Consider the following 22,633-nt stretch of genomic DNA (forward strand, 5'->3'; position numbering starts at 1 on the left):
AAATGTTTGGTATCCATGAGTGAACTGTCAAATAAGTAAATCCACTGCTCTGTCAAAAAGAACTTTATCCAAATATAAAGATGGCCCACTAATAAATTGTGTTTTGATTATTCCAAAACTGAAAGGTGAGTTAAAGGTAGTGAATGGACTATTGAAAAAAGAGCTAGCTTTCTTTTGTTTGTTTGAACTATCAAGCAATTCTAACTTGTTTTTATGTTAATTTTAAAAAAATCAACTGATATACAACTTTGCTCTTTGTTCTAAGTTTACATTAAGTTTAAATATAAATAAATCAAATATGTCTCACCTTGTGTGTTTGCTGCCCTAGACAGAAATAAGTCCTCTTGAGGTGTGGTTTGGTTATCAAGCAGCTTCCTTGCCTTCACTGCATTTTTTGATAATTCTTTGAAAGGTGCTGCCTTCACAGTTTGAAAACCACCTGAATTCAGCGCAGAGCTAATTAACTGAGACTGTGAAGAAGAAATTAAGGATTCAAAAGAGAAATTTCAGTTTGAATTGTGGTTGTTAAGCAAAGACAACCTGTACAGACTTCTGTAACAATGGCTCAATTTTGACTGCCTTATCTTGACTACAAACTGGTGTGTCATCTGAGCCTGAACTATTGGGTAGCATATAATTAAACAGTCCACCAAGAAAACAATGTAGGTACAGAAAGGACCATAAAACAGAGCCACTCCTGCCCTAATACCTCAAGTGTTCCAACTTTGTTTTCATCCCTGAAGAAAATCTCACCTACCTCCACACATTTTCACTCGAATTGCAGGGAAGGACCCTTTTCTCTTTTTGCTGTTGTACACAAATAAACAGAAATCGGCTGTACAAAGCTGAATGCTCTCCTTTCCAACCCTACATTTTTTCCGCAGAAGAATTGGATGATCATTGCCTTTACAAAACAATGTTCATTTTAGTCGATCTTTAACGTTGGAAATAATAATTAATATTTCTTGCAGTTGTTGATCAATCCAGCATAAGAACATAGAAAACAACACTCCCCCAAACCAAAAACACATTGTTGAAATGCCTTACGATGCTTTAGATATTTTTAACAACCATGAACTATACTTGTACAATACACAACTGTATCAACAGAAAGATTCATGAACAATTGAAAGTCATAAGTGTTTAGCCATAGGTAAAAGAGGGGACAAAGTTTTTGAAAATACTCAAGTATATTGATAATCTATTTAAAAAGTGATAATTAAACCAAGAAGGGGCTGGTCAGCACAAACTAGCTCTGCATAAGTTGATAATTCCTCATAGAAATATGATTAAATGTACAGAAAAAACAAACCATACATATACTATATATCTGAAAATATACATTAAAATGCTGACTCTCAGGCCTACTGCAGAAGTCACTGCTTTTATAAACATTTCTTGCTTGCTTCAGTCTACATCATCCAATTTCAGTCACAAGTCTCAATGGGATCTTGACTTTTCCCCTTCCTACCAAGGCTGTTTCTATTACCAAACCAGCATCCATACAGATTGCTGGGATTGCTTTTCATCACAATGGAGGGAGGTATCAGTAAAGTCCTGTGTCTTCTACTCTTGATTATTTTCATTAATGATTTAGATGAAAGGTTAGATGGGATGCTTATCAAATCTGCAGGTTATACAAAATAGGAGGGCTAATAGTCTAAAAACACTAATGGCATTCAAAATGAACTTGATAGGAATGGGGTGAATAACAGAATGAAATTTAACAAACAGATGCAAAATTCTTCCCTCAGGAAATGAAATGCAAAGGTATAAGATGGAACATTGCTAGCTTGATAGGAGTAACTACAAAAAAAAAAGTTCTTGGTACAGCAGTTGATTGTTAACTAAGTAACGCAAAAAGCCAGAAGTGGGATGTGGTTACAAAGAAGGCAAATACCATTTTAGATTGCATCAACACACATATAATTTCCAAATAACAGGAAATGATTATTCTACTCTGTTCCCCTTTGGTCAGACCCTACTTGTAGCACTATGCCCAGTTCTACAGGTGTTCAAGCGGAAGCAAGACTGCAGCCTCCTTAAGGTGCCTTCATTGGGATTCCTGCACTAGGCAGGGGATTGGATTTGAGACCTAAATGGCTCTTTCAGCGTTTTGATTCTATGGTGTTATATGATATAAATGTGCTACTCAATTCAAATTCTTCCTTGAACTTGGAAACGAACTGCTCTTTTCTGCACAAAAAAATTAACATTTCACGATTAAGCCGAAAATCCTATTTTTTAAATAGTTATATAGGATATAACGGTATCAATATAATTTCAATGAAGAAAGGTTGATAAATCACAATGAATCATTTCCAACATCCATGATTCTGCTGGCCAACATTTATCCCCCAGTGATAAAGAGAAGATAATTATAAAATAAAATAGCAGAGTTCTGTACTTTATTGTTCTACCTGGATATTCATTTGTTGCTGCTGCAAATTTTCCAGATGTTGAATTCGTTGTTCCATGAAGATATTCATCTGTTTTTCAAGTTTGCCAACCATCTGATTGCTGGAAGACCCCTCAAGCGTCTTCAGACTGGCTTGCTGCTCAGCCACACGCTGCAGCTGTTTATCTGTCTCTTGCAACTTATTTAGCATTTCAGAAACAGAATTCACTTTTGCTTCCAAATCACTCTGGACCTGAATGAGACAACATAGAGCTTATGGGCCTTTTCATCTTAAAGTCAGACTAATTATCAGCTTTGGAGGATGCAGAATGATTAAAAGGTAAATCTTTCAGCAGGAGTAAAGAAAATGTAACAAAGACACTTGTGATTATAATCTTCAAAATGCTATTTATGAACTAGTAAGATTTTAAGGTATATACTACTTCTGAAAGGATCAAAGTGGATAGTTGGATAAGTGACTTTACATCCATAAACATTAAACCATTCCCTATAACAGACCTTCTTTATCTGATTCTTGCTAGAACATAGCAACAAAGTGCTTAATATTCCCACAAGTCCATTACACAATTTGAAAAAGAAAAGACAAAAGCATGACAACTCAGCATGCATATTGTAAACACATGCTTAATCTGCTTGATACATCCCACTCACAGGACTTTATGATGTTTTATTTAGCGACTCAACAATGATGAAATTTATCACTCACTTTCAAAAGTGGGGCTGTAGAAGCAATAGCTGCTGCTGTTGCAGCTGCAATGGTTGTTGCTGAATCCATTTCACTTTGAGTTGACTTCGAACTGTCCTTTTCTGGACATACGTTATTTAGAAGGTTTACCTTCACTTCTTTAAAAACAGGAACATTCTGGATTCTGTATGTACAAAACAGACATGTAAGGATATGTAGTATTTTTGAAACATTATTTTTTCTTTTCCAAAACATATTTTCAGGAAACAAATTTCCTTTCAATCATAAAAGTAGACTTTCTGGGGTTCTCTTCTCCATTTGGCTCCCTCTGTTTAAAATTTCAGGTAGAGAGAAGTCCTTCCTATCACCATCTAATCCTTTTAACTGGAATGCAAAGCTCAATGATATAACATGTATCAAGCTTCCTCTCTATATAATTACCTTTCAATAAGACTAAAAACGCCTGCCAAGTTATTCAACATTTGTACAAATTCAAAAAGTATCAAAATTAACTTTAGTTTTATATACTATTTTTATATTCTGATATTTTACTGTATATTGCCCAGTCACTCTATGAGGAGATGGGCAATTCAGAAATGTGAAAAATAAATAACTAAAAAATTCTGAGACAAACGTCCTTTACCCTCATACTTTATATTCAACATATCTGACTGATTAAAAATTATAGCGCATCATTTCATGCGACTGTCCTTACCGCTGTTTGAACGCAGCTCTTACAGCTTCCTTCTGTCCAGTGTCATATTGGGAGATGAAGATATCTGATGCTGTAGAGCAAAGAAAATGAACTATTTTAATCAGGAGCTAAAATGTCCCTTCTTAGCAAAAAGAAAAGGAAAGGCTACTTCACAGCTTGCAAGGAGAAATTCAATTACAGTATCATACATAGCTTTCAGCAACCCTATGGAAACATTCTATTCTTTGAATTTAGGATTTGTATTAAGGCATAACTTCAATCCTGCTTTCAAGGAGATTGCAAAAAATGTTTTGTGTTTGATTAGTGTTATTGCCTAACTACTATATGAAGTAGGATACCAAAAAAATATAAAAAATATATATAAAAAAATAGCAGCATTCGATAATGCACCCTCCCTCTTTTAGTGGAGGAATTACGTATTTATACTTCAAAATTTTATATTTATATTTCACAACATTTCCCAGATGGTCTTTTTAATCTATTTGTTTCTTTTCTTCAAAAGCCATACTCCAAATTTCTTAGCTTGCCTTATTGCATAATATTTTGTGTAAGATGCTAATCCTAAATGAATTTGGTTAGATTTTTGTCGTAAACATAAATAACCGTTGCTATATATTCTCCAGATCTGGTCATCAATCTTATCCCATTGGCAAAGTTCCTTTTTTCCAGTATTATATCAAATTGATTCTTATCACAATCAGCAAATATTTCAATAGGTTGATTTAATTATTTTTAAAAAACAGGTTCTCTTTTTTTATTCAGGTTCAATTTAATTCGCTACCAGAAATATGGCAAACAAATCTCTTTCCAAAAACCAAGACCTAAAGTTGCAAATATATGCAGTAACATGAAATTGCAGGCAAAATATTACCTTTCTGCTTAATTGCATCTCCTTTCCTTTCTGAAGTAATCTGCACTGCAGGTTTATTTGGATATGTCTATCTCAGAAAAGGAGAAAGAAACTTGAAATAAGCTTCAGAATTACATCACTACATATTTAATTTCTAAAAAAAAGTAGATATATATTTATATAAGACATAAAGAAGAAAACAATCTGGCACCTTAAAACGTGTGTGTGTGTGTGTATTCAAAATTAACAGATTCACTAAAACATATAGCCACCAAGATTCCTTTGATTACAGCAACATATAAATATGGAAAATAAATAAATGGGCACATTTAAATCAGTTATGTGCAAAGTCTGAATATTGTCAGGCTATTGCCACCTTGGAAACGTTGCTTTAAACACCGTATTTCCTTTGACAGAAAAATTGCAAAATAAAATAGTAAAGTTGCAATAGGAAATAGAGCAAAATAGATTTTTGGCTAATCCTATATTTATTTATCAAATTTATAGATTGCCCATTTCACTCACAGAGCAAGTCTGGGCAGTGTACAATTAAAAAATTTCTAGTCTTCCTTAAAAAAGAAATAAATTACTTTGGCTATTTTATGCCATTTCAAATTGAGAACAGCTACAAAATAACATTGTGAAACTGATGAAACGTATTTCAAATTGGTAAGGTATTCCTTTCCTTTAATAAAGCACAAGTGAATATACAACTACAAATATAAATACTTCTTGGGATTTGGATCAGCTAGACATAAACATACAAAAATGTTTAGTGAGCTATTAAGACTTATAACTTATCTCCAGAGCTGAAACAGATTGCAGATTTTATATATGCAAGTAAATAGTAAAATTCTTTGGTTTATTGCATGTATCTAAACTTCAAAGGCAACCAAGAAAAGGAGGAAGAGAACAAGGAAAGCAAAAAATAAACAATTCATTTCTTATGGTAATATGATTGTAAATGGAGAGTGATGAGGAAAGAGGCTGGAGACAGCTTTAAAGCGCAGTGATTTTCTGTGACAGTTGAAATGGAGAAAGCAAATTGCCTGAGTCAATCTCAAACTGTCTACCATGGACCTCATGATATTCACCCTTCTTAAAAGGTCCTTAAAGGGGGGTATGCATAAGCACACCAGCGTGCCTACTGTCCCTGTCTTACTGTCCCCATTTATCTGTATTTACTTCCTTTGTTCATGTTTATGTTCACAGCTATACTTGTTATCTTGTACATGTTTGCCAAATAAATAAATAAAAATAATACAAGAAATGTTATGATTTCTGAGAGGCAAATAGGGAAAGTATCAATGAATATATGAAATGTTCAGAACGCTACTAAGCCTACCTCTGAGGAAAAGCATAAAGACTGTGCATCTTTTTCAGGTAATGCTAACTCTTCTGGGTCTGTGCCAGCATGCTTGCTCACAAGGCCTAGAAAAAAGTATGGTTAGTACATTATCTGTATGAGAATTAATTTACATATGGAACATTTTCTAGTATCATCCTAGCATAACTTTTATTTCTGCTATTCAAAAAGTGCACAACAAATCAAGATAACTGCAGAATAGCACTTAAACAAAGGAAAAGGAAGGAATTGGATATACGGAGCATATTGTCAACACAGACTATTAATGTGCTGATATCGATATACAACACAAAAGTTACAGAATGTCCCACATATGCTAGCAATTTAACAGAAAACAGTCATGCAATTAGGAACCAGGAAACACGTTGGAGTGAAATGTTTTTTAAGTCTAATAAACAAGTAGGTGTTCCATTAATGTGTCATTAAATATTATTACGCAAGCTTAACTTTACTTGAAGTGTTAAATTCCTACTAGCTATAACCTCAATTAAAATGCTGCAGATATCTATAGTATAATTTGCTATTTGAAATTTTCATACAAATAAGATGCAGACTATTAAGTTTCAGAAAATTAAGAACAGTATTAAATATACCCTCTGCAGTGTATCCAAAAGATACTGCACTTGATTTATGATGTACAGTTTTGTTTGCCAGCAGTACTGATGGTATGTAAGCTGCATCATCATTAACCGATGCTGAACATTCTGGACGACTGAGTGGAGTCACTTCTCGAAGTTTCTTCACTGAAATAGTCAATTTTTTCCTAGCACAGACATCAGATTTGCTGCTAGCAGGTGCTGCCCGAACACCAAGGGATTTATTTTTCATGCGAACGCTGATGGAATAAATGAGAAAATTACTGGCAGTGAGGCTGGCCAAAAAATCTTTGTCTGAGGTAGTAGTGTCTTCTGCTTCCTTTAATAGTTCACATCATATCCATTGGGCTGGGTTTCTGTTAAATAATCACAATACTAAATAGATGACACAGTGTTTTAAATATAACAAGAGAGGAAAAAGGAAGAAGTGGGACAGGTTCAACTGAAATGAACTCTGCTGTTCTATCAAAAGATAACCACCACCATGAACTGTAGCAGAAAGACATATGCAGCATACCACTATTACAGAGTTCTGCTTAAATATACTCTGATTAAAGAAATCTGGAGCTGCCACCCTAAAGAACATTCTACAGCCAACTTGTCTACAGAGAAAACCTGGTTTTATGATGCCCTCTGCCCCTGCATTCCTACATCCTAAAATAAAAAAATAAAGTTAACATGGTTTCAATATTCATACAGAGGTGAAATAATATAACTGTTTCTATTTCTGAATATCCTCATTTTTTCCAAAGAGATTTACAAAAAGCAAGCATTGCCTACACATTCCCTACCAAAATTCCTTGCAAACTCATAAGCTGCAGGAAGCAGTTCACTTTCTTAACATTAAAGATGCTAATTATGAATTCTAGACACTGAAACAATCTATAACAAAAAACACCCAAAAAATAGCTAGCCTCCATTAAATTATTCTTTAGTAGCAGATATAAGTGTCAAAGTTTGAGGTAAATGCATAGATGCTTGTTCCTGAGAAAAGCATCTATTCATTCATCGCAAGCTTTGCTAATAAGACACATATCTCCTACTAAAGAATAATATCTGTGGCTGTAAGCTACAGTTCCAGGATTACCTTATGGCTAGAGGCCTTTAAACCATGAACATTGTCTAGTTTTCTTTGAATTCTATGCCCAGCAGCTCTGAGCCAGTTTTGGTACAAATAAGTGGAGAAAGAAAAATATTTCCAATCTACAGACTTTTAACTGTACAATTTGGCATGAACACCCTTTGAATGGTGTGGGAGTAGGAATGGATTTCCAGTGGGGAAAAAATTTGCAGACTACAGGAACCAGAAGCATTACTCAGGTGACCCTAAAGACACAGATAAACCTCCAAGTGTTTCAACTACCCTCTAAAAGGATGCAAATGTCCAGCTGTCTCCAAGGAGGATAAATCCTTCCATTCCCCACTATCCTGTCAGAGCTGAAGAAGCTTCTTGGAGAGAAGCGAGATGTCTTCGAATTAAAAAAAAAAACGAAGAAAAGTCCAGTTGCCTCCTGAAAAAGCACCTTTGGGACAACCATGACCTGGATGGCTGAGAATCTGCAGCCTTTCCACTCTGCCTTCCATTACAACCTAGTAAACCCTGTACCATTATTTCCAGCTGTCCAAATTACATAAAGCAGTATGATTAAGACTAAGCTGGATATAAGATAGTGTGTTTTGCTTTTGTTCAGAAGATAAGGGAACCATAACTAACCCATAAGCTACGGGGGAGAGGGAAAAAGATCTTCCGAGCTTTACCTCGCCATAGCTTTCAATCTCCCCTCACCTTTCATCCCCAATGGGGACCCGACTTCCCTACACTTTTCTTCCCGTACATCAGTCTTTGTATGATCGTCCGGTAATCAGCCATTAGAAACGCTGGTTGTCATAGTCACAACAACCACTTACAGCGGGAGCTCCCGCCGCTTCCAAACTGACGAATGAAACCCAACCTCTTCCTCCTAAGGGGGAGGAGGAAGCTGCTTGAGTAAAGAATGCGCATGTGCAGATGGAACTTCCGCTATCTAGAGCGGAAGACATTACGCACGCCTCGCAAAATCCGCCTTTCTTCTCTTCCCATTCGCGACGCCTTTATTTTCCCCTCACTTACCCAGTTCAGTTATGATAATTTTCCGGGTAGAAACAATGTTCTACACGAGTGGTTCCTCCACTCACATGCCCTATTTATAGAGCTATTCCGTTCTATGTATCGCTTCCTGATTTGCCGCCTTTACCAAGTACAAGTGAGAGCAAAACAGCCTTTGTAAGCAATAGGAACACCTAGATGAGAGGAAGGGGACATTTTACAGTGTCGCGCACATTTGGTGGTTGCTACGGTAGGTAAACCTGCCTGACAGCTCCGCCGTCGCTGATTCGTGTCCACCGCCACGAGGTATGTAAGTGGAGGCGAACGAAAGGGAAGCACTCGTGTTGTGGGGAGTTGGTTTTGTCGTAAGCTAAAGTAAGGAAGGAAACGAAGAATAAAAGTAAGAATTTGTAATGCATTCGGTAGGGTTGCATCTGTTAATATTGCAGTTGTCTCCCTTTACCAAGTCTCCCTGGAGAAAGTCAGTGGGATAGTAAAGCTTTTTTTTTTGAATGAACAAAATAACAGAGGGCAAGCTTCGTTTGCTTCCATTTCTGGACGTTGGACTGCAGTGATAAAAGAGAGATTTGAGGTTGGGTTTCTGAGTTTTCTCCTTATGTTCTAGCGCTGCAGCGCTTCTGGGGAAAGAGATGTACAAGCTTTCATCATGACCTTGATAATCTATCAAGCTGCTTCCTGGGCACCAATGAGATCTAGGGCTCATTCAAAACTCTAGACTCAAGAGACTGGAATGTGATTAGAGAATTAGTATTATAAAGGCTATCAGCACTTGAATATTTAAAATATAATTTAAGTATAGCAGTAAAAAAAGAGGTTGTCAGCCCTAGTTTTACAAAATCCTGTTGGATTCATCCAAATGTCTGTCTGATCATAAATCGTCTTTCTACAACAGGCAGATGTTTGGCCTAGGAAAAGCCAAACATTTCATGGCATCTCATATTTTTTGATAATGTTCTGGCTCTGATATTGGATGTACCAGTCATTGTATGTTGTGATTTTCATAACCTTACTCCTTGTATTTATTTAATTCCCCTTTACACTTGCTTAAACATGACAAAATAGTACACAAAAAGTGCACCTAATTTGACATGCATAGCCTTGTACATTTATGTCCTATTATGTTTATGAAAAATGGAGAAGAGATGTTTCCTTAGCTTTTCCATCTTATCTTCAGAGCTGCATCCATAATATCAGTCCAAGCTCAGGAGGAGTCATATAGGATCCTTTTTTCTAACTCCTTTTGGTGCTAGGGATAATAAAGTACATGTTGTTCCCAGACTAATGTAGGGAATTGTTGCCTCTCAGAAAATTGGCAGAAGTGTCTCCCAGAGAAAAGATACCCTTATTGCTTGATAACCTGTTCTGATGAAGACAAGTAAGGTTTAGTATTTGCTAAGATTCAGAACAACTGAAACAGTCCATTTAAATGCCATTACCATCCTCACCTTATGTTGAGCCTCTGAAAGAGCTAGAAGAAATGATCAAAAGCTTATATGACTGTTTTTGATAATATATGGATTGACTGAATATATTGTTCTAATGCAGAAATAATGTATTGGAAGAACAGAGAAAATCATGTTAGGTTCAATACTTAAAAGTTCGTATCAGGAAACCTCTATTAAGTAAACAAATAGAGATTTAAAGGGTTGCAATCTTGGTTGCAATGTGTATTTTCTTTCGAAGGCAAAATCCACAAGAGCATTTTGTCATGTGTTATGAAGTCCCTTCAGTTTGTATAACTTGAATCTTGTGTGATTAAAATACTGGAGAGTGAATTTATGCATTATGTAGAAATCCAAATTGAAATACCTCTAAGAAATGGCTGGTTAGCTTCTGCTGGAATATAAATGATAAAGGACCATAACATGTCTGGATAATTGGTTCTACCAAATAGATTGTTATTGTAAGAAAATGTACCTTAAACACTGTTGGTTAAAAAGTGATGTATAAATTACAGACTGAAGAATTCACCAAATCTTTCATTGTGAATTTTGTTTCACAGAGCAGCATTAACATGACCAATGCGCCTTTGTATTCTTTCCGTGCTCTTCCTTTTTAAAAACAATAGGTAAACAGCAAAGTATTGAATTGAAAAATGTTTTGGAATAAACATTGACTTAGATATCTTGCTTTCTGCATAGGTGGCAGTTGCCTCAGAATTAAAACATGGCTGGACAAATATCAGAATCAGATCAGATCAAGCAGGTAAATATGGTTATCATTTTTAAATGTTTGTGTTTGGGTGCTTTTGAATGTTTGTATTACTACATAATTTGACACTTGAATAGCCTTCCTTAGAAAGGTTAATATTTGTATCAAATGCATTTATCAGTTCAAAATAAGTACATACTTGATACTATCCAAGTGCCCTTACTTTTATGGATGTTATTTCTTCTCAATCTGTCCTTCATATTTATTTTCTATGAAGAATGGGCACATCCAAGTCTGAATATCTATTTATTTATTCACAGTTTAAGGAATTTCTTGGAACATACAACAAACTAACAGAAACCTGCTTCCTAGATTGTGTGAAAGATTTCACTAGCCGAGAAGTGAAGCCAGAAGAAGTATGTGATTTATTTTAAATTTTTTGAATTGTAACTGGTAAGAAATTAATGTCCGCTACAAAGTTGCAGTGTGAGGGAAAGATAAATGAATTAGTGCTAAAACATCAACAATAATCAGACTTTAATTAGAGCAGCAAATGGATCAAATTGATGATTTACGCTAAGCCAGAATCCAATTATCAATCCAATTCCAATTTTCCGATTCATGGAAGATAAGATATTTCTGGGAAATGATGGTTTTGCCAGCTAATTTAAAATTTGCAGGTCATATACCAGAAAGGGTATACATAGAACATGTTAGATAATTACAGTTAATAGTAACTGTTTATTAACGAAAATCCATTATGTTACAGAGATTTCTCTCTCATCTCCTAGAGTGAGTCAAAGTAGCAGGGAAGAAATTCCATGAAACTGAGTCACAAAGGGCTTGCTTTCATTGGGCAAATCTTATATTTTATGACATATGAATTGTAAATTATATCAATAACTCCCCTTCAGCCTTGCTTCAGTTGCTTAGTTTAGGCATCAGCATGTTCGGAGTCTAGCAGGTACTGGGTATCAAACAAATCAGAGAAATGTAGGAAGTAATTACACATAGTCCTTGACTTAGGACCACTCATTTAATGACTAAAGTTACAGTTACTTCAGGGAGCTCTATGGTCTGTTTAAAGCACTTCTGGCTTACCAGTATCATAAAACATGATCGCATGATTGCAGTCTGGGTGCTTGATAACCTGTTCTGATGACCAATTTCTAAGTGTCCTGCAATCACATAATCACTATTTGCAATCTTCTCTGCTGGCTTTCCCAGAAAGTCAGTGAGGAATCTGGAACGTTGGCAGGGAATGTTGCAAGCTGCTGATGTCTGCCAAGCAGACTCCCTCTCATCTCTGGGAGCTGGCTGAAAGAACTGCCTTTCAAGGGGAGCTGAACTCCCTTGCTGTGATTTTCACAGCCTCTGAGCTCCATTCCTGTTGCCTTCCACGTATAAGAGAGAGCTGATATTCTCTTGCAGGGTGCAGAAATGGAACTTAAATCCTGATGATTTAAAGTCCATTTCTGCACCCCACAGAAGTTTTCTTCCATGGAGAAAGAGCTAAGACCTGATATCCTTCAGTAGATAGTTCTTTCAGACACCTTCTAGAGATAAGAAGGATCCAAAATCCAAGTAGAGAGTGTAGAGGCAGTGCAACGATCTGAGAAACTTGGATTAGCTCAGGCAGGAGGACGAGGTCCAATGTAGGTAGAACACTAGTGTCTCTTCACTAATATCTCTCCTTGGATTTTGGCAGGGAGGATTTTCAGCTCCTAAGCAGAGGGAAAGCACAGTCAGGAAAGGAGCACAGAGTGCCCCCGGGGGAGGCCCAGTATAGGGTGTACATAAGTATCTCTCTCACTCAGGGTGAAATCCTGCTTGGATTTTGGCGGGGAGAATTTCAGCTCCTGAGTGGAAACTCCCCCACCCCAAGGCACTATGCACTCCTTGCCTGGGACTTCTTGTGCAAGCACTTTTTATTTATATATTTGTATCCCACCTTTACTGTTTTTACAAATTCAAGGTGGTGAACATACCCAACACACCTTCCTCCTATTATCCCAACAACAACACCCCTGTGAGGTAAGTGGGGCTGAAAGAAATTGACTGGCCCAAGATCACCCAATTGCTTTCATGGCTAAAGCAGAACTAGAACTCACAGTCACCTGCTTTTCTAGCCTGGTACCTTAACCACTGGACCAACTGGCTTTCTTTTAATGAACACAACCAAGAGTGCTGGGAATACAGTCACAGGATGTCTCATTTAACAAGTGCTTTATTCATTGCTCAAGATTCTGGTCCTAATTGTGGTTGTTAAGCGAGGACTACCTCCATTAATAGAGTTAGAATGGGAAGTTTGTTGTCTCACAAGTTCAAGAACTGTTCAAGAACAGTTCGTTTGTCAAAGCAGCCTCTTCTAGATGTTAATTAAAAAGTTGGGTCAAACTCAGGACAGATGGTGTGCCAAAGAATATAGTTATTCTATTTAGTTGTCAGTAGATTAAATCTATTGTACAAGGAGAATGCTCTTTTTGTAAGATCTTTTTTCTGTCCTCTGTATTTTCTTGTATCCTCCCTTTCGAAATTACTAAAAGTGTATTGAACATAGCTCTATCTATTGGAGATCAGCAAAGTTAAAAATCTTGCAGTAATAGTGTATTTTTTTTGCCTCTTAATTTGAATTCTACTTCTGTAAAAATAATTTGAATTCCTCGTTAATAACCAATGATATAGATTATTCCCCCAGGAATTTTCAGGTTCTTTTGTTACAATCATACAAGCTAGCAGCTGCATTATATATAGCAGCAGGACACTCTCTACCTAGAATCCAAGAGAACAATTACTTTAAGTATCAGAATTGATTTTCCTCAATGTAAAAAAACAAAAAATCATAATCCAATCTGGTAGTAACAGAGATAGACACAGTGACCCGTCCAAATCTCCCATTTAGTTTGATATTGGAATAGATTTTAAAGAAAAATACGATATATGCAATTTCTGTTCTTAAATAAAAGCTAAACATTCCCAATTCTTTATCCTATACATCTGATCATCTATCACTAGAAATGAAGGAAGTATGTTAAAAAGCAGCATTAGACACCAGTATCTTAGTGTCTTAAAATTAAAGCGATTCTAATGGCTCAATTTACATAATTTGTTTTGAAAACACTGATAGTGTTAAATTATCATTATAGCAAGTTCTGCTTATACCTAACATTTTATGAAGTTTTTAATGTAGTTTCTATAGATGTTTAAATGTAGTATCAGATGCACTGGAATGAGTGTTTATGAAAAATAGTGCATGTATAAGAGCATTTTAAAATACTTTGCATATTAAAAAACTGAATGACAAGTAAGTTCCTCCTGTTTTTTTTCTTATACAGATAACGTGTTCAGAACACTGTTTACAGAAGTACTTAAAAATGACCCAGAGGATATCTATGAGATTTCAGGAGTATCATATTCAGCAGAATGAAGCATTGGCTGCCAAAGCAGGACTTCTCAGCCAGCCCCGCTAGAAAACAGCAGATTGTCCCATCTGGAGGAGTGCTAGCATTGTCTACACTACATGTGAGGATGGATGCCTGGTGTCTAGTGCTATTCTGGCAACACCTACCACCAGCTCAAAATGGGATTGCTTAAAGAATGATTCAGTTGTCTCAAAATATCTGGTCTACAGTTGGGATTGAACAGCCATGGAGTTCATGGAGCTTTTTCTCAAGATTGTCTTTTACTGTAATGCAGGAATAATGTTGATTCCATCTTTTCTGGAAAGATGGGTTGGTTCTGCATGTTAATCGGTTACAGAAAAGGAACAAAAACATTTTTTTTATTGTTTCTAATACAGTGATTATTCATTTTAAAAGAAAAATGTGTTGTCCAAAATTATATGTAAAAGTGTCTAAAACAAGCTTTATTTTTTATTTAATCAAAGTAAAAGAGATAAGAATTACTGTTGCTTTTGAGAAGTTTTTTGGAATTATCAACAGTCATTAGGTACTCTCTTAAGAAAAGCCTTGTGTAACACTGTATTCTCAGTCATCTCCAGCATTCTGCTGGCTCACAGCTGTCTCAAATCGCTAGTAAATGGGGAGAAATAGAGTAATAATGCACTTAGATATAGAACATACTGATTTTCTAAAAACTATATTCTAAGAAGATACTTATATTCGTAGATAACAAATATTATCTTCTACTTTCCCTGGATGCTTGCAGGTCTTATTTTTCCTCTGACCCCAACATTCTAATTTACTTAAAGAGACTACTTTTGATGGTTTAAGGAATAATTTAGAGGCATATGAAGTTGAAGAATAAAATAGTTAACTATTATGGACCAGTTTAGCAACTTGAATGGTAGATCATTGGAAACAATGTGGTGTAGTTGATATAACATGTTAACAAATTAGGTTAACAAATGTGATTCTTGCATTCACATACTATACCTAAGTAAATAAATTGATCTGTCATTTAATGGCATTTAATGACTGGTTCATACAGCATAAAATAGTGGCTCAGTTTTCACCTTAAATACACAGTTCCATTTTTGTTTAGCCTAGCTTGTTGTGTGAGCCTGATGATTGCGAGACGGGAGTATTAATTTAATGTATTGCTATCTTTTAAAACCATTAGAAAAGTTTAATTCAACTTTTGCCCAGAAAAATGAAGCAGCATTAAAATCTTATTACTTTACAAAGAATAGGAGGAATTTCCTTTTTCCAGGAAAAAAAGCCCAAGACTTAATGCTGTTTCATAGACATACCTTCTTGTTGAATTCTCTCTTTTTAAAAAAAAAAAGAATAGCTGCTACTGGTAGTTGTGTTTGATTTTGAAATTAATGAATTCTAAATGTTGCAGATTATATTATGGCCTTTTATGAGCCATGAATATAAAATGCTGTTTTACATTTGACTAGCATGGGTTTTGAAAATGATTCTACTGCATTCATTAATGTTTAAAAGGTTTAAAATTTACTTACTTGAATAGTATATGGGATACTGTGCACAAGCATTTCAAATACTTGCGGAGGTAGAGTTTGCTCCAAGACTTGTATTAGCTGGTTTGGCTGTGCGCACACAGAAATGGCATTGATGAGGTGCTCAACACTCTTCTTCTGCTCTCCTGTAATTAATTCATATTTCTAAAATTCAATCCATTATTCTTAAAAACAGTTCAATCATTTATATTATATGCACCTACAATTTGCATTCTGTATCTAACACTAAATATGGATTTAACCTTCTGCTGTCTACCATGCTGCGATGTGATAAAGTATATTAATTGCTACAGCAAGTGAAGCAAAGGTGAGTAAAATGACCAGCATATATTTACTATATATTTACTATTTATATTTACTATAAAATAAGATGCAGTTTCAAATTTATATGAACAGAAGTATCATTTGGAATCATGTTAGTCCCATGAGTGAAGTTAGAACTGTAACCTAAAATGCAAGCCACTGTCAAAGCAAAACAGTGACAGTGACAGGGTTGTGACATGGCAATTCTGTGTTTAGCTAACGCTGAGATAAGCTCTCTAATTTTTATTTATTTGCTTTCAAGTCACTGCTGATTCCTGGAAAATGCCTGGACTAGGTTTCTAATTTCCTTCACAACATTTTTGGAAGTGGCTTGCCATTGCCTGCTTAGGGCTGAACGAGCGACTGGCCCAAAGTCATCCAGCTGCCTTTGTGCCTAAAGTAGGCCTAGAACTTAATGTTTCCCAGTTTCTAGTCTGTTCCCTTAACCACTACATCAAATTGGCTCCAAATGTTACTAGACTTATTTTCAACAGGACCAGGAAGCATAGCCAATGCTAAGTGTCTGTGGGAAAACAGTTTAATGAAAGGTCTCAGGTTTCCATGCCTGAACTAACTTTCACATTTTGTTTATACCATCCAGCACTGTAGAGGAACATCAAGTGAAATGATACCACCTTTATTCATCTCTTTAATTTTCAGAAGCAGAAACATTCAAGTCAGTTCCTTACATGTTCCCAAACCATGCCTCATTAAAATGGGTATTTTTACTATTTTCAAAGTTATATATTTATAATATTTCTCTCAATTTTACCTTTTGTCAACCAAAGTTCCCCTAGCTGTATCTCCTGCAGAAAGAACTCTTGTACTTCTTCAGATTCTTTTAGCTTGTGTAACTAAGGGTTTTGGTTTTTTTTTTAAAAAAAGAAATGGAAATCAGTTAATTAATCTGAGTTAATGACATTTTAAAAAAAATCTATAATTAAGTTTCCAGTTGTGGAAATAGATCTTGTGAAGGCTTTACAATTTATGAAGATGCCCATTGGTTTCAGAAAAGCATCAACTTCTATGAATGTTTCATGACTACAGCTAGTCATCGAGCTACAATCATTCTTTTAGTGACTGAAGATAAAACGGCACTGAAAAAAGTGACTTATGACCGTTTTTCACACTGATTGCTTCTTCATGGTTACATGATTAAAAAACAGCCACTTGGCAACTGGCATGTATTTATGACAGTTGCAGAGTCCTGACATCATGTGATCATCTTTTTGCAATCTTCTGACAAGGAAAGTCACTGGGGAAGCCAAATTCACTTAATCGTGTTAATAATTTAACAACTGCTATGATTCACTTAACTGAGGCAAAATATGTAAATTAGAGCAAATTTCACTTAATAACTCTTGCTTAGAACAGAAATTTTGGGCTCAACTGTGGTTGTAAGTCAAGGACTACCTGTACTGGCATTTAAAGGGCATTTGTTGTTATTATATTATTGTTTCAATTATTGTATTAGTATTTTTACATTTAACAGTATAATTCTAAATACTTAAAACTGGAAGATCTATACAGTCAAAAATGATCATGTAGTTCCATTACTAGACCCATGTGGAATATATCATAGATGTGGAGATGAATACATATTCTTTCCCAGTTTCTCTTATTTATACCTTTCCATGCCACCCATTCTAAGATTAAAGTTGAATGCTAAGAACTATAAAATATTGCAATTCTAAAAAGCCTCAGTACAAATAGATGTTAAGTCCTAAACCATACTGGGGGGGGGCAGCCTCAACATTTACCCTACAGTACAGAACCTGCTACAGAAAAATAATTTTATCATAAAGGTATCTCTGGCAGGATCTGCAGAAGGGAACCCATTGAGGACCTAAGAGGATGAGGTGACTTGAGCATGAATAAATACCTTCTGAAAGTAATTTGAGTTGAAGACATGATTGGGTTCAAAAACAATTGGCAAACGAAAGCAGTTGTTTTAACATAGGCATGATATGGCATCTTCTAAAAGTGTTACTTGCCAGTTAGGTAGAACATATTCATATTTACTAATTCAGGGCCAGCTGCAATTTCTGAACTGCACCCTCACCAGCATGCTAGCTCTAAAGGATATTGGGACTGATAGTTCAACACCTGGATAATTTTCTGTCTGGATTGAGAGACTAAGTTAGAACTGATATTAATTTTGAATAGGGAGAATCACAACTAACACGATATTCATTAATTGCATGTAATTAATATCTATGTCATCCTCAAGAAAAACTTAACTTAATCTGGTGCATGTTAATTCTGTTGACCATCCATCCACCCACCTCTATCTATCCATCTATCCAACTATCTAATTTTTAAAGTTTTAATAAAATTATACGAAATAAACTCAGAACAGATATATTTTAAAATGTTGATGGCTAACAATTCTAGCCTTCTTGCATTTTTAAAATACTACTCAAATTGTAAAAAGACTACACTAAATCCAATTCTCTCCATCAACTACATTAAAATCAGGAAAGAGTGCTAAAAGTAAAATTTTTGCACAAATTCAATAATGGATGTTTAGGCATCAAAAATCAGCTCTATTCCAGCTGCCACTTGGCCTCCACTTAGAAGGTTCTTAATCTATTGCTGCTTTTTTGAATTAAAATAGAAGTTAGAATTGAGTTCTAACATTTAATTATGGCTATTACAATATTCATGTGGAGCTTAAATACATAGTCTTTGTATTTTAAGACTACTAGGCTATCCAAGAAATCTGCAGGATTTCCAAAGATTGTTTTTCACCTCTGCTTCATATTCTTTTGCTTTTTTCTGTTCTTTTCTTCTTTCTGTAAGAGTAATATGAAATATTTATTAACTACTTTTAATAGCTTAGAGCTATGAAAATATTTAAATTAAAATCCTGGTTTCTTTCCTTACCACTATTCTCCTACAAAGATTAAATATTTAGATTTTCCAATTTTTCTTCTTGTAGATAAATATATTTCCTAAATAAAGAAATAATTAAGTAGGAAGCTCACGTGATAGAAAAAATTGACCCTGGAACCTGCGTGAAATTAGACTTATTAAAATTGGCAAGGAAGTCTGATTAAGAATCTCCCAATTTTTCTTTATTTTTCCTTCCTTGTTCCCTTCTTTTTCTTTCCTCTTTCCCTTTCTCGTCCTTTGTATGCTCAAATGCAAAAGTGGAAACATTTCTCCTTTTGTTTAGTTTTTAATTTGTTTTTTAGGGCCTTCTGCCAGTGAAAACAGATCTGGGGGGCAGGGCTGCCCTCCCCCGCGCCCCGTTTTCAGCCGTGACAACCTCCTGCAGCCTTCTGCCAGTGAAAATGGAGGACGGGGGAGGGGTGAGCTCCAATTTTGCTGGCAGAAGCACTGCGGGCCAGGCCTTTGCTGTTTCCAGGCCAGGCCATTGCGCGGGCCAGATCTAAGCACCCTGCAGGCCAGATTCGACCTGTGGACCTTGAGTTTGACACCCCTGGTTTATCCCAAGCATCTGTAGATTGGTCTAATTGGGCTGTTTTGTGTTTTGTGAATGTGCCCTGAGACACCACTACCAACCATTGTGTGTGTGACAATAATAATGGGCTATGTGAGTGGACTATTAATGATGGGCTATTATGGCCTAAGGACTTAATTATTGCTTTATGTATCAACAGAAGGAACACATCCTTATTTTCCAGGGATATATCTGTTATTTTTTCTTTAAAAAATGACATATCGCTGTTCATATCACTCCATGCCATGGAAATGCGAATGCTCCGTTGGATATAAGGCATGTCCCTTCTTGACCACATCACAAATGACACCATTCAACAACATTTTGGTATGGCATTAATTTTAAAGATGAGAGCAGGCCAGCTCCACTGATATGGACATGTCCTAAGAGAAGCACCTTCCACCATAGCCAAGACTGCCTACCAGCTAGAAGTCAATGGCCAGCGATCTTGTGGGCATCCAAAACAGAAAGATATGTAAGCTGTGGGCCTGCGCCTTGGAGATGCAGCTGACCATACAAAGTGGCGTTCAATGATCTGAAAAGCAGATCCTGCACTAGTGGGAATACATTAGGAAGAAGAAGAAGTCTGATATTATTTTATACAGTATATAACGGGGACAGGAGCTGCTATGGATCACTGCCATATGGGAAAGACAAAGGAAGAGGAGGAGAAAGACTTCCAAACCGAAGAAGCTTTTTGGATGAGAAGCGAAATGTCTTCAAGGAAAAAGAAGAACAGTCCACTTTGCCTTTTGAAAAAGCACCTTTGGTACAACCATGACACAGATGACTGAGAGTCTCTATAGACAAATAGAGTTGAGTTTATAGCACTAATTTCACCTTTTCTTCATTCACCCATTGGAGGGGTTCGGCCGCAGTTCAGTTCCTCCCCCCCCCGCCCCGCCCCCAAATAGCTTTCTTCCTTCCAGAAGCGTGAAATTGCCTCCACCACCCTCCAAATCATCTGCCCTGCCTTTGCAGAGCACCGGGTTGGGAAAATTACGTCCAGGCTGATAGGAAACGTGGAACTGACCCCTCCAGCTTAAAAGGGACGCGGGTCCCCTCTCGCTTTTGGTGTCTTTCTCCCCGCCCCCGCCCTTCCTAGCAAAGGCATCCCCAGCCACGCCTTCTCCCTGAGGCGGGGAGAGGACCGCAGGGGCGGCAGCTCTCCCCCCTCCCGCGCGACTTACTTTCTCTCAGCCTCTGTTTGAAGTCTGTGGCGTTTCGTCGCTTTCGGTCGAAGTAGACGCAATAGCCGAGCAAAGCCAGACCACAGGCGCCCGCCAGCAGCCACAGCAGGACGCTCCGCGACCAGCATGCCATGGCGGGGCAGCCGTCCCCTCCTCCTTTTCTCCCGACCGCCGGAGCGGTCTGAGGAAAGGAGGCTTCGGCGTCTCTCTCTCTCTCCCCCCCTCCCCCCTCTTATGTTCGGTTAATTCGGTGCCGAACAGTCGGCCCGACCCGTTTTCTCCCTCGATTTCTCTTAGCAACAATCCTTAGCTTGTCCAAAGGCATTTTATTAGTACCGTGCTCTTGTGGCTTCCGTCTCGCTTTCTCGGCGTCTTTTCCCTTCTTCCCTGCATCCTGTCAAGCCTAGGCATTTTTTTTAGGTTTATCAGCCACTCTCATCCCCTGCAAAAAGTATGTGAGTTTCTCCCTCTTGATCAGAGTCTTAAAGGAATAATCGGCTTTTAACTGATCCTGTAGTAATTGACTGTTTTTTCTTTCTTTCAGGGTGGAGTTTGTAAACTGTTTCATCTCGTTAATTTAAAGTTCGAGGGTCAGAAGTGGTCAAAAGAGGCCACTCTTTTGTCAGAAAATGGACAGCAATAATAGGAAATCTTTATTGAATAATCTTAGTATGTTGAAACCAGGACTCTGATCTAAGTGGATTCTATGTACCTACTTAACATGTTTTAAATGTATGGGTTTACAGCCAAAGTCTTTGTTGTCTCATACATCAGGAATTATGTGATCGATTCAGTTATCACAACACAGAATTCCTTTAAAAAGTTCCTGAAAAAAAGAGCTACTTCTAACTGAAGTAAATCAAGATACTTGTTCTTTTACCATGGTGGTGAAATTTTATTGTAGTAGATGGTTTAACAAAAACAAGCTCCTTCACATATGAACAGAATTAGGAAAATGTATCAAATTTATAAAATGGAGATACAGTAGATCTAGAAATTTTTTAAACAAAACTTTAATAAAAGAATATAACCAGATTGCTCAACGTTTTCTGAAAACATTATCTTCATTAAAAAAAAAACCTAATTCAAATGTTAACTGCCTATACTTCCTAACAATCCATTGTTGCAAGGCAGGTCATTTTTTTATCACTTTTGCATGCAAGTTCATAATTGTAGACGTTGATAGATTACAGATACTTGAATATTAGCAAAAGAGAATGTGTCTGAATTAAAAATGAAATTAAAATCATGTGAAATAATTCCCTGAATTTAATTCTCAACAGGAAGGTAAGTAGAACTTCAGAAATTTAGGGATTATTGTGTATTTAAATTTTTGAGCTTATTCATGCTCTAAAAAGGTTGCACAGGGAAACATGCATTCACAAAATGACTGCCAAATGTGCCGGTCTTTGTTTCATTCATTCATACATCAGTAAACTGGTGGGATTCCTTCTTGCTGTGCTTTGTGCTTTCATAATTATCCTTACTACTTTAGCTTACAATGGTCTTAGATGGATCTTCTGGGCTACAACTTTTTAAGAATGTTATGGCAGGTGCTTATCTGTTTGAACTTATTATTATTAAACTTGTATACTGCCCAATTCCCACTGATATTGGGCAGCTCACAAGAAAAAATGCAATTAAAAATGACAAGTGCAATTGTCCAGATGTAATTGTCCAAGACCTATGTGAAGGAGTCAAATCTTTGCTGTTTTTTTCTGAGCAAAATAGGTGCCCTCTGGATCTTAGGAGGAGCCTCATTCCAAGGCACTTATTTGAAGGTATGAATGGGCATGTATAAAAGTACATGTGACCTTGGAATACTGTGAGCCATAAAAGC

General features: G+C 36.5%; 3 protein-coding genes and 1 long non-coding RNA gene across 11 annotated transcripts in view; 2 read left to right on the forward strand and 2 right to left on the reverse strand.

The window, feature by feature from the left end:
* The window catches only part of KIAA0586 (KIAA0586 ortholog), a 66,451-nt gene extending 57,881 nt beyond the window's left edge, over positions 1-8,570 (reverse strand). For 3 of the 5 annotated variants that reach the window (XM_026698668.2, XM_087922353.1, XM_087922356.1), the window contains exons 1-8: positions 8,390-8,558; positions 6,629-6,870; positions 6,015-6,100; positions 4,691-4,757; positions 3,820-3,889; positions 3,126-3,288; positions 2,421-2,651; positions 308-470 (exon numbers count right to left, since the gene is read on the reverse strand). In XM_026698668.2, the coding sequence (XP_026554453.2) occupies positions 308-470; positions 2,421-2,651; positions 3,126-3,288; positions 3,820-3,889; positions 4,691-4,757; positions 6,015-6,100; positions 6,629-6,870; positions 8,390-8,424 (1,057 nt within the window). In that variant the 5' untranslated portion in view covers positions 8,425-8,558. Of the gene's footprint in view, positions 1-307; positions 471-2,420; positions 2,652-3,125; positions 3,289-3,819; positions 3,890-4,690; positions 4,758-6,014; positions 6,101-6,628; positions 6,871-8,389 lie in introns of all 5 variants that reach the window. The other 2 variants (XM_087922355.1, XM_087922354.1) reach the window with 1 other exon arrangement.
* A 64-nt stretch (positions 8,571-8,634) lies between these two features.
* Positions 8,635-14,793, forward strand: TIMM9 (translocase of inner mitochondrial membrane 9). 4 transcript variants are annotated; one of them, XM_026698671.2, is made up of 4 exons: positions 8,635-8,967; positions 10,880-10,943; positions 11,210-11,305; positions 14,225-14,793. In XM_026698671.2, exons 2-4 carry the CDS (start codon positions 10,905-10,907, stop codon positions 14,357-14,359), a joined length of 270 nt encoding a protein of 89 aa, XP_026554456.1. In that variant the 5' UTR covers positions 8,635-8,967; positions 10,880-10,904; the 3' UTR covers positions 14,360-14,793. The 4 variants fall into 4 exon arrangements, with proteins under 4 accessions (XP_026554456.1, XP_026554455.1, XP_026554457.1 ...); XM_026698670.2 differs by having other exon boundaries at positions 8,641-9,117; XM_026698672.2 differs by having other exon boundaries at positions 8,668-9,023.
* Positions 14,794-14,819: 26 nt separating this feature from the next.
* On the reverse strand, positions 14,820-20,926 carry TOMM20L (translocase of outer mitochondrial membrane 20 like). The gene is made up of 5 exons (XM_087922359.1): positions 20,794-20,926; positions 18,889-18,932; positions 16,910-16,991; positions 15,817-15,959; positions 14,820-14,920 (listed from the first exon to the last, which is right to left on the reverse strand). The coding sequence occupies exons 1-5, from the start codon at positions 20,924-20,926 to the stop codon at positions 14,876-14,878; spliced, it is 447 nt and encodes a 148-aa protein (XP_087778485.1). The 3' UTR covers positions 14,820-14,875.
* Positions 20,728-21,673, forward strand: LOC148128288 (uncharacterized). Its single transcript, XR_015741209.1, has 2 exons — positions 20,728-21,244; positions 21,338-21,673. It is a non-coding gene; the product is annotated as an uncharacterized LOC148128288 (long non-coding RNA).
* Positions 21,674-22,633: the final 960 nt, after the last annotated feature.

This window comes from Pseudonaja textilis, chromosome 1 (genome assembly GCF_049901715.1).
Source record: "Pseudonaja textilis isolate UNSWEBS1 chromosome 1, rPseTex1.2, whole genome shotgun sequence".
Taxonomy (NCBI): domain Eukaryota; kingdom Metazoa; phylum Chordata; class Lepidosauria; order Squamata; family Elapidae; genus Pseudonaja; species Pseudonaja textilis.

Coding starts and splice junctions, on each gene's coding strand:
- TIMM9 (XM_026698671.2), top strand. CDS start 10,905: ATGGCTGGACAAATATCAGAATCAGATCAGATCAAGCAG. Junction 10,944..11,209: donor AATCAGATCAGATCAAGCAG/GTAAATATGGTT, acceptor ATTTATTCACAG/TTTAAGGAATTTCTTGGAAC. Junction 11,306..14,224: donor GAGAAGTGAAGCCAGAAGAA/GTATGTGATTTA, acceptor TTTCTTATACAG/ATAACGTGTTCAGAACACTG.
- TOMM20L (XM_087922359.1), bottom strand. CDS start 20,926: ATGGCATGCTGGTCGCGGAGCGTCCTGCTGTGGCTGCTGGCGGGCGCC. Junction 16,992..18,888: donor CAAAAGAATATGAAGCAGAG/GTGAAAAACAAT, acceptor CAAAACCCTTAG/TTACACAAGCTAAAAGAATC. Junction 15,960..16,909: donor GGAACTTTGGTTGACAAAAG/GTAAAATTGAGA, acceptor AATTAATTACAG/GAGAGCAGAAGAAGAGTGTT.